Source organism: Doryrhamphus excisus, linkage group LG2, assembly GCF_037039965.1.
Source record: "Doryrhamphus excisus strain RoL-2023G ecotype Guam linkage group LG2, RoL_Dexc_Guam_v1.1, whole genome shotgun sequence".
Lineage (NCBI taxonomy): Eukaryota > Metazoa > Chordata > Actinopteri > Syngnathiformes > Syngnathidae > Doryrhamphus > Doryrhamphus excisus.
In genome coordinates, this window is record NC_136358.1 from 4,502,670 (window position 1) to 4,513,103 (window position 10,434).

At 43.1% G+C, this 10,434-nt stretch overlaps 1 protein-coding gene across 5 annotated transcripts; it reads right to left on the reverse strand.

Moving 5' to 3' along the window:
- Nucleotides 1–4: 4 nt before the first annotated feature.
- LOC131125889 (dynactin subunit 1-like) lies at nt 5–10,417 on the reverse strand. 5 transcript variants are annotated; one of them, XM_058067877.2, is made up of 31 exons: nt 10,245–10,417; nt 7,933–7,998; nt 7,667–7,861; nt 7,501–7,582; nt 7,396–7,427; nt 7,270–7,290; nt 6,578–6,601; nt 5,886–6,029; nt 5,712–5,735; nt 5,210–5,407; nt 4,860–5,064; nt 4,714–4,792; nt 4,446–4,605; nt 4,263–4,367; nt 3,945–4,136; nt 3,757–3,873; nt 3,534–3,686; nt 3,282–3,442; nt 3,036–3,204; nt 2,886–2,954; nt 2,563–2,775; nt 2,284–2,445; nt 2,073–2,204; nt 1,868–1,993; nt 1,661–1,803; nt 1,429–1,592; nt 1,208–1,323; nt 949–1,144; nt 802–875; nt 642–731; nt 5–563 (listed from the first exon to the last, which is right to left on the reverse strand). In XM_058067877.2, exons 2-31 carry the CDS (start codon nt 7,972–7,974, stop codon nt 426–428), a joined length of 3,726 nt encoding a protein of 1,241 aa, XP_057923860.2. In that variant the 5' UTR covers nt 7,975–7,998; nt 10,245–10,417; the 3' UTR covers nt 5–425. The 5 variants fall into 5 exon arrangements, with proteins under 5 accessions (XP_057923860.2, XP_057923861.2, XP_057923864.2 ...); XM_058067878.2 differs by lacking the exon at nt 5,712–5,735; XM_058067881.2 differs by lacking the exons at nt 6,578–6,601; nt 7,270–7,290.
- Between the last annotated feature and the right edge of the window lie 17 nt (nt 10,418–10,434).

The following is a 10,434-nucleotide window of genomic DNA, read 5'->3' on the forward strand; positions in this document are numbered from 1 at the left end:
CATGTCAAGTGTTTGCTTTTTATTATAGGAACTATTACAAATACAACAAATTGTGTTTTCTGTAATATAAGTATATATTTTGATGATAGGTTACAACTGATGAAAGCTCCACATTCAGTAGGCCTAAAAATGGTTAATTCCAGTATTGTAGACCCCTGGTTTGTGCTGCAATCAGCAAATGTACTGCAAAAACCTCCCGACCCTTTAATTGGTCTCTTAGTCTGATTTGAACTCCTGTAATCTTTTTTTTCACCAGATTTCAATTCATTGCACCTGTGTATAACAATTTATCTAATTTCCCCTGTAAAGTGAAAAATGTAGCAGTGACAAGTTAAATCCAAATCACTGAATCTTCTATTATCCATATTAACTATAAATGAGAAAATATCAAAGTACGGATAGGAATAAAAGTAAAAAGAGTTGCTTCAGGCCATGAGGAGGCGGTGCACATTTTGCAGCTGCTGCTGTGACAGGACAAGACGGTGGACTTGTTCTTGTCCCCGTGTGCAAGGAATGGCGACACGGCCCACAAACACTGTTCCGCCATTCTTCTCTTCTTTGGCCTAAGAAACAGCGCACAAGATGAACCATGCTGGTGTAGGCATGCTGCCGTTGATAGTGTGCACCCGTTGGGGCCTCACCTTGACGAATGAGGAGACGGGGAAGGTGGCAAAGTCCGATGCAGCTTTTGCTCCAGGCTGATGGGACACCACGTGTTCTGCTACTTCACCCTTAAAGAAGAAGTTGAATATTCAGAACCACATTCAAGTGTTGCTCATCTCAAGTACAATATTATTTTACCTTGAGTTTGGCCAGAGCATCGCTGAGGTTTTGTAGCCGTGCGGTTTGCTCCAGCAGCTGGGAGCTGGCGCTGACTGGTGGTAGAAAGCGGGAAAAGATTTGAAAAATTCCGGAAAAATAATTCACAGATGTGACGTTGGCACACACCTGACGTCTTCCCGGTGATGTCTACCACTTTGACCTCTGCACTCAGCTTGAGAAGTGTCGCTAGCAGCTGGTCGGTCCTGCGGTAGATGCCTGTATTAAGTCCTTCAGGTGGTGTGGAGCTCTCTTTGGACATCTTGGGCAGTTTGGGAGGGTAGAGAGGAGGAAGGGAGGCCAGCTGTGCGCTCATCTTCTCCGCCTGAATGGAAAACGCACTTGGTCAATCCAAGATGACAAGAATAGTTTAGTTGTAGCAGAATACCTTAAGTCTATTATTTTCATTCTTGAGGCGTTTAATGCCGAGTCTCTGAGCTTCAAGCTGCTGCTGGAGAAGAGGAGAGTCCACCACTTGCATTGGTCCTGATATCTGGGACAAACCTGCAGAAGGAGGACATAGAATCACTGTGATTCCTCATCGATATAATTTTGAGTGTATCTGAAGCAATTTCCTCATTAGTTTGTGTGGACATGTTGTTCACTTACTCCCTGCTGGTCCTACGCCAGAGGGAATTCCAGAAGCAGGCATGCCTCGCAAGCCTTCTATGGTCATCTTTGATTGATTATTGATGCGCTGTTTCAGCTCAGCCTTTTCTGCTTCCAGCTGGTCGATGTCAGCTTGGAGAGCATCCATCGTCTCTTCAAATTCCCTACGTTTGTGGAAAAGGAGAACATGTAAGTAAGCACAGAATGATGAGAAATTATGATCTCCTCTCACTTTTCTTTCTTTTTCAGCAAGTCAAGGTTCTTATCCAGTTTGGTTTGGATCTTCTCCACACGTTCATCTGCATCCTTGGTGGACGTGTCCAGCTTTTTCTCAAGCAGACTCAGGCGGACATTAGCCTCACTCAGCTCTTCTCCCTACAAATTATTTTGTTTAACTTCTCTATACAAAATGTGAATTTTATAGTTTGACTGGAAAGACCTTGATTTTGAGGGACTTCTTAAGCTCCTTGATGACGGTTTCTCTGTCTTCTAGTTTAACTCCAAGTCCCTCAGCATCAGTCATCTCAGCTCTGACCGTGGCTGCTCTGGTTTCCACTGGAGGACTCTAATGTCGGAGTTATTACAGGTTAATGTGTCATTCAAACATCCCGATACATCAGTGAGATGAAGTTAAGGATAAATACCTTGCCCTGTGGTTTGTCTGCATCGTACTCTCCTTCCTGCATGGCTGTGGCTGTCTTGTTCATTGTTGCGATGATAGCTCTGCAAGACTGACGTAGGCACTCGGGACCATTCAGCCCATGAGCACCATACACCTGTGTAGGTTACAAAGAAAACAACTTCAACAACCTTGCCACGTCCACCTGCGTCAACATTTTTTTAACAATTCCCTACCTGTTCCACAGCCTTGCAGGCAGTATCCTCCAGTTTAAGAGCATTCAATCCTTCCTGATCACCAAGCGGAGCGACCATCTGAGCTCCAGCTGCTGCCACTTCCTGGAGCACGGCGACCACACGGGTCAGTTGACGTCTGCACTCAGTCAGCCCTTCGGACACCTGGCACAACAAGAGTAACCTGTGGTTGTTTCTTGTTTTATGATGGTAAGGCCCCAATTGAGTTATGTATACATTGTACTGCTATATTGTATATACAGTATTGCATGTCCGTTTTACCTGTTGTCCAAAATTGAGAGCAGCAGGTGCACCGACAGCATCTGTACCGGGCATGCGACGTCGGATCTTCTTGCAGAACTGTTTGATGTCTGAGCAGGAAGTGTCCAGGTCTTTCAGGAGAAGAGCCAGCGTAGAGTTTTCCTGGCCTGCTGCTAGGAATGCCCTCAGACGAGCTACCTCCACTCCCATACAGTCCAGAGCACTCTGGATAAACTATAGTCAAAGGGTAAATTGAGGTTTTGAGAACCCGCTCGGCAAACTTCTTCACTTTACAAGGGTCATATTTCGCCCCATTGAAGGAAAAGACTTAAGGATTTAATTACCTTAACATGGTCAGCTAGTTGGACTGTGCAGTCCTCTGTGTGATCTGCCAGATGAACGCTGTACAATTGCTGAGACCAGAACAAACTAACTTAGTCTATTTCTATTACAAGGGGTATCATCTGTGTGCACAAGGAAGAATATTCTTTTACCTGGTAATATTTGATGGCCTTGGTCAGCGGTTCCACCTGAACAGTCTCATCCAGTTGGTCTTTGTGCAGCAAGTCGATGAAATAATCCAGAGATCGCTCGTGGAAGCTCATTTCAGAGTAGAGCGTACCCATTCGCTTAAAAACCTCCACTGTGCACACATTCAGAGCTCTGGTGGAACAAGAGAGGACATTATCAATTATGCTGCTAAACCAGAGTAATTGTACGTAATGAAGGATGTAGCTTACTGCTCATATTTGTGCAAGGTGGCCTGCAGCAAACTGAGGGAGTACACCAGTCCTGAAGCAAAACTACGCTGTTCTCCTGGAGGACCCTTGAGTGCTGTGCCTTGGGCCGGGTTCCCGTTCAAGTCAAACTTTTCCTGCGCCTGTTTGCTGATGAGCTCAGCCTTTGTTGGACAGATATGAAGATGCACATTACAGAAACAGGCTCAGCACACAAAAGTAGATGAGTAGATTTTTAACTGTCTGTTAACTTACCTTGCAAATAATCCTGGGGATGAGCAGGAGCACCAGTATGCAGTCATGGTCTCCACCGTGACGGAGGAAGGAATCGGGCATGAAGGAAGTGAGCAGAGATACTTGGCGGTTCAGCTGAGCCACCTCCATTTTCCTTAGCTCCATCTCAATGGCCTAAAGACAAACAGTTGATCACCAGAATGAAGGAAACACATTGGACTTTGAAGAAACATCATCATCCTACCTTGGCATACGCCTTTGTTTCTGCAAATTTGATCTTGAAGTCAAAAAGTTCTGCGGGAGGTTGTTGTACTTGTTCAGTACTTGCACTCTGCTGAGTCATCAGCTCTTTGTTGGCCTCCTGGCGCACATAAATCAAAATACATGAAGCGTAGTCCTTCCAATATGTACAATACCTTGACGTGAACCCACCTGTAGTCTGCTAGTGAGCTCTCTGTATTTGCTGATGGTCTGCTGGTAATCAGCCACGGTCTCCTGGGCAGCCTCCACCCTCTTGTCCGCCTCTCTGACTTTTGCGGTGCCCAGGTCCAGCTGCTCTCTCAGCTCCATTTCAGTCTCCCTGGCATTCTCCTGGAGCTCGTCATTCATTTCATTAATTGCCTCCTGTTGGCACAGAAGGATACATTTTTGGGGGGTAATTTGGGAGTGTCTACGCTTATCAAAGAAGCTTCTCGTACAGAAACTTGAATGAGACGCATTCCTACTTCATAAGAATTAAGATGCACTGACCAGATCAGTCACAGTTTCTCTCAGCTCTCGGACTTTCTCCTCAAGGTCAAGATTCCTCTCTGTCAGAGTCTCAACCATCTCCTCTGAGCCAAGGGCAGCATCCACCTGGATCAACATGGACGCAAACCCTCAGACGCAGGTTTGAAGAATGAAGAACGTATCACGTTTGGAATATAGTTTTACCTGTTCTTTTAGTTCATCGACTGTGGCCTCGGCCTGCTTGACCTCCTCCTGCAATTTTTCCTTCTGAGTCCTCAGGGTCTCCATCTCTGTGTTCTTCTTCTCCATCTGCTTTTGCAGCTTCACATGCTCCTGTTTCTCAGAGGCAGACAGGTCCCGCATCCTGAGAAGAAAAGTTGATCTCTTTATACCTTAAGCCTAAGCTCATGTTCAAACTTTTGCACTTGTCTGAGTGCATTCTTAGAACTTTTGTTTTGTTATACAATCTCACCTGACCAAGGCCTCCTTTAACCTGCTGTTCTGCTCCTCGAGCTGTTTAACATGGTAACTGGAGGCAGCGCCATCTGAACCTGCAGGAGAAACAACAGAAGGTGACGGTCAATCCACATTTGTCAAAGGGGCGAGTGGAGTACAAACCTTTCTCCGAAATCTCGTGTCGAAGGATCTCCAGATCCATGGAGAGTTCCTCCACTTTCTCCTTCAGTGTGTCCACCTCCACCTGCAGTGACTCTGCTCGCTCTTCAGCCATCTCTTTGTCTAGAGTTGCCATCTCAATGGCATCTGCTGTGTCAGACATCTCTTCCATGTAGCGGTCCTTGGCCTCCTGAGCATCACGTGCTTCCTGGAAGAACGGCACAAAAAGAAAGCCGCTCTTGTGATCAGTGGCACCTTGTCTTTCATCTTCTCAGTTTTGAATATCCATTCACTTCATAATACAGTTCAAGTATATCTTATCATTACTTTATTGTGCCATATATTGTTTTTACCCTCTTGGCTTCTTTGAGTTGCTTCTGCAGGTCGGCCTGCTGTTCCTGCATTTTGGTCTTCCACTCTTGAAGTTGCTCCAGTTGAATCTTGTGCTTCTCCAGCTCCTTCAGTTTGACCTTGTCCTCCGTGCGCTTCATCTTCAGCGTCTCCAGCTTCTCCTCCAGGTCCTTGACCTGCGCCCGCAGTGACTCCTCCTCCTGGTAGATACAAGAAAGCAGGTTGGTCAAATTAAAACTGTGTGATGCTTCTATAGGAAGGATTAGTACCTGCCACAATTACACCCATTGCCCAATAATTTAATTCCAAGCATATAGAGAAAAATCACCAACAACATTGGTCAGAACCCATCACCAGCACTAATAACAAATGTTCTTGTTCCAGAGTGAATGAAGTGGGATTTTAACGTTCAATTAACCCTCAATACAAACATACCATAGTGTGCATTTTTAGTTAGTTTGTGGACACATGCCATCAGTATGCATGCAGCAATTAGAAAACTACCTGTTTGGAAATGGTAGGTTCCGCCTGGTCCAACAATACAAACAGGGATGGAATGAAAATACATTGAAATTAAAATGATGTGAAATGGAAATGTGGCAAACCTTTATGAAAACATTGAGTGACAGTCATTTAAATGAAATAGCAACCGTTTTGCCTTCTTTCTTAGTAACCCACCTTGCTGGGAGTAGCAGGAACAGATGTTGCTACCGCTGTGGATGATCCACCGGGCTGAGGGATGACTGGAACACCCAGCGCACCCTGGGGAGTGGACAGGCTCACCTCGCTGACGTCACCAGATGACAGACTGTCACGGGAAGTCTGACAAAAGAAGGAAAGTGTCAAAGAGTGTCGAGGGTCATTCTTAACATGACTTCCTGGTTGGACCAAACAGTCACCTCCCTATTGTGACCTCATTTTTTTGGTGCCTTCACTGAATCAAAAAAAAACCAAATGCACCCATGTTCAGTGACCACACGTTTCACCACTTCCCGTGACACATACGAGACATTGTGGAGCATACCATGAGTGGCAGACAGGAGCGGCCAGGAGGGCGTACCAAGAGGGAGGGGAGGGAAGTGGCCGGTGCTAGACGCCGTGGCGTGCTCCACTGCCACATCATGATTAAGAATGTGTTACTCTCAAGAATGAAATGTTTAAAAATAGAAAACTTAAGAAGCTTATACCTTCATGCAAATACATTTCTCAAGAATTTATCCTTGTTTTTCTGGTTGGCCTGACAAGTATGTTTCATTCCCTACTTGCAAAATAGCATTCATTCTCATTGCACACAACAATGTCCTTTCTTTGACTCTTTTAACCAAGACACTGTTCTTTGACCTCCCCAGTCAGTCAGTTGACAATCTCACCTTGGCAGAGCGGCGGGTAGAGGACTGGAGGAGAGGAGCACACATTGACAAACAAACACATCCAGCGTCGCATGGTAAGAGATTAGCAGCACAAGAACAGCACACCATGTTAGATTATATTGACTGTTCAGAGTTAAGAAAGCCGCAATTAGTGCCAGAACAAATGCAACCTCATGCAAACGTGTTAAAATATTTGCAACGCCTCCCATCCTCACTAGTGCATGCCTGTGAGGCGTAAAGTGCAAGCTACAACCTCTGAATGTGCGAGCAGGATGCATGCCTTTTGAGAATGTAAATAAAATGTGCACACAAAGCACCAACAATGCATCTTCTGTGCAAAACTGGGTGGCCAAAAAAAAAAAAACGGATGATGACAATGTATTGAAAGGCATAATATGACATCCTCATGTGCAGTATCAACACAATTACAGTAGATCCTTGTTATTTGTGGAGGTTTCATCCTCTGCTGGATTATTAAGCCATTTCTAAAGCTTTGCATTTAAGTGTGACAAACATGCAAAAAAAAAAGTCAGGAAGTGGGGCAACACTTTTCACACCACTCTACACGTAAAAGAAATTTCCACGAATAGGTAGGGATCTACTGTATATATTTTAAAAGCGGGATAAGATTGATTCATAGTAAGTGTGACAACCAGGGCAAAGAAAAATAAGATGGATGTAAACATGTCTACCTTCTTAATGCTTGTAGGTGTCTGCAAAATGTATTGGGGGGAAAAACAAGAATGAAATGTGTTTTGTTTTTGTTTTGTTTAAACAATCATTGTCATGATCACTGAAATGAAATAATTGGTGCCTACCTGTTTAGATGTTTTGGGAGTCTCTGGAATATCTAGTGAGTCAAATACATGCCATTATGTTAAGTTTAAGGCACTGAGAATGAACTTTAGAGTGTGCGTGTTTACCTTTCTGTCTAAGGCTCTTGGCAGCACCAGACTCGGGAGTGTCTGGAGAGGTTGCACTGGAGCCATCATCAATGACATGGATCTGAACATGGCAGAACAATGAAATGTTAAAACTGCACATATTCTGCTAGGCCTTGTGGACATGTTATTCATTTTATTTACACACCTGAGACTGCCTGACAAATATTCCATGGTTTTCCTCACAGGTGAAGTAGCGCTTCCCCTGGACGGTGCCGTCATTCTTGCCTTTGGGTTCATCGAGTCTGACACCCACCCATTTCCCAGCAGCAAATAGGGTCACGCCAATGAAGGCAACAGTGCCACGCTGCTCCTTTCCTATCACCTCTACTACAGAACCGATCTACGAGAGGCAACAGGTAATTAGATGTTTTCCAGTGCAGCATGTTCTTCCTTTTACTGTCGACAAGTTACCTTTGGAACTTTTCCGCTTTCCCCAGCTCCCCCGCTGCTCATTTTGCTGATCAATGGGCTGGTCAGCTGGAAAATAGATGAAGAATCTTAAGACTTCAGAAATGTAATATCTTACTACATGATTAAATGTAATGAATAATTTTCTGAAGCAGGTAAAAAATAAGTGACATCTTCGTCATTTGAATTTCACAGGCACCCAGTCATATGTTTCAGACCACAGCAGGCTTGGTATTCATCTTGTCTTTTATTTGGTTCAGCTCACACAAAGATGGCTATTCATGACAAAGTAGAACATGTGAAATCATGCTGCCTAACAGCGTTTCACCACAGGGGAGAAAACGGGAGAGAAAAGTTGTTTCTTCATTCAGGGAGAAGCAAGATGTTTGTGAAGTTCAGGTTTTTTGCAGCTATAAACTCATCCGATTTATACTTCAAGTTTTTGATTTTGTTGTTCCAACAGGTTTACTGAGATGTTGTTACACCCACACAACGATGAAGCACCATCACAATGAAGACAAAAGATCTACTGGGATGAATATGGTGAGTTCCCTGAATCTAATTCATCTAACTGTTTTAGATTTAGCTGATTGATTGCATTGTGATTCATCACAATTATGTAGGATATTCAGCATCAAGGTTACTTACCCGAGGTGTAAACGAATGTCTCCTGCTCAAAGCCATTATAAAAAGTCACACAATCCGTACTACTTAGCTGTTTCCTTGCATGCTTCATGGAAAGGATAAAAGACTAAACTAAAAGGAGGGGTCCAAGATGCATCACAAGGCATCATCAAATGGGGTGAGCGATACTGCATATTTTGGTATCAATCCGATACCAACACCAGTATGACCTACACAGCAGATACGGATATGTTTATTTTGGGTTTGATATTGTAATCATAATCGGAATGTAAAACAATACAATACTCTAAGCAAACTAAGTATTTTATCAACTATATTTGTGAACATATTAACAATAAGTACAGCTTAAGACAATGTGACAATATCAATCAAATAGTTATTCCCTTTTGTTTGAGCAGCAAGGAAAAACTAGTAGCATTTCACATGCTTTCACTTTTTTCCTCTTAATCCCTTTTGGCTTTGTAAACAATTTAACAACACAAACATTACAATCACTGATGTCAGGGGAAGTAGACCCTCACTTGTCGTGATGAAACACTAAACAAACCAATAACATCAAATAAATATGAATCTAAATAATATCAATATAATGTGCCCTGCCATTGGCTGGCGACCAGTCAAGGGTGTACCCCGCCTCTCACCCAAAGACAGCTGGGATAGGCTCCAGCATACCCGCGACCCTAGTGAGGATAAGCGGCATGGAAAATGGTAAATATTAATATTTGTCCATTTTAACTGTATGATGAATTAATTTTCTGTATATCAGTAAATATTAATATTTGTCAATTTTAACTGTATGATAAATATATTTTCTGTATGATTCCAAATGTTTTTAGCAATTTCTTTGCTGAATTTGCACATTTTCTCATCTGATGCAACCTAAGATGAGGTCAGAGTCGCTTCTGAGGGCATAGTGCACACAAGAGGGCACCCCGCTTGCCCTCCAATTTCTGTTGGTCAACATCTTGCCAATAATATAATGTTGCAGAAACGGTTATTATACGATGTGACTTTCTGCAGCCTGTATCATATCTTAAATATAATTGTGACTTAATTATCGGCCAATAAGGCTATATGTCCATACAAAGAGATCTTTTTTAAATGCATATTTTTCCATGTGTTTCGGTCTTTCGTCCACACACAAACACGTTTTTGTCGATTTATTTCATATACACATAAAAAAACAGCGTTGAACTGCAACAATGCAAACATACCGAGGAAGAGAAAATATCGATATCACCACCCTAGTATCAATACCTACGATGTTTGCACTTATCCTCCCACCACATGACCAAGTTAAACAGGGAACAGACAGGACAATATTGGCTCTATAGCATTTGTACCTCTAATGCAAATATACTTATTAAAGGTCAAATGAAGAGAATTAGGAGCGCTAAGGCTGTGCTTCCATTCGAAAATCCCTCATTTGACACAGCGCCCTTAACCTGCCATTGTGCTCATGGAAATTACTAAAGGATGTCTTAGCTCATGCTAAAACAAAACTGCATCTGCTCATATATTTTCTCTAATAGAGTTAACGCATGGGAAACACCCATGCACGTAAAAGGTGGCTATGATTAGCACAGATAACGTTACAGCTGGCCATTGGGTTTACACCAATAACAGCACTTGAAACTAAAATCGAGTCGTGCTTTAACGTTATGACTCACCACATACAGAAACCACGATCTTCAAATGTGTCTCCTCAGTTTGTTGCTGTAATCTGAACTTGATCCTATTGTTTATATTTTTGACAAGGCTTCGATTTTCAGCTGTTTTCCGGTCTCCTTTGGTAGGTCACTTCCGGTGAAATGGTGAGTTCAATTTGCAACAGCGCCCTCCTACAGCCAAAATTGGTAC

Coding starts and splice junctions, on each gene's coding strand:
- LOC131125889 (XM_058067877.2), bottom strand. CDS start 7,974: ATGAGCAGCGGGGGAGCTGGGGAAAGCGGAAAAGTTCCAAAG. Junction 7,862..7,932: donor AAAGCGGAAAAGTTCCAAAG/GTAACTTGTCGA, acceptor TGCCTCTCGTAG/ATCGGTTCTGTAGTAGAGGT. Junction 1,324..1,428: donor TGGCGTAGGACCAGCAGGGA/GTAAGTGAACAA, acceptor CTCCTTCTGCAG/GTTTGTCCCAGATATCAGGA.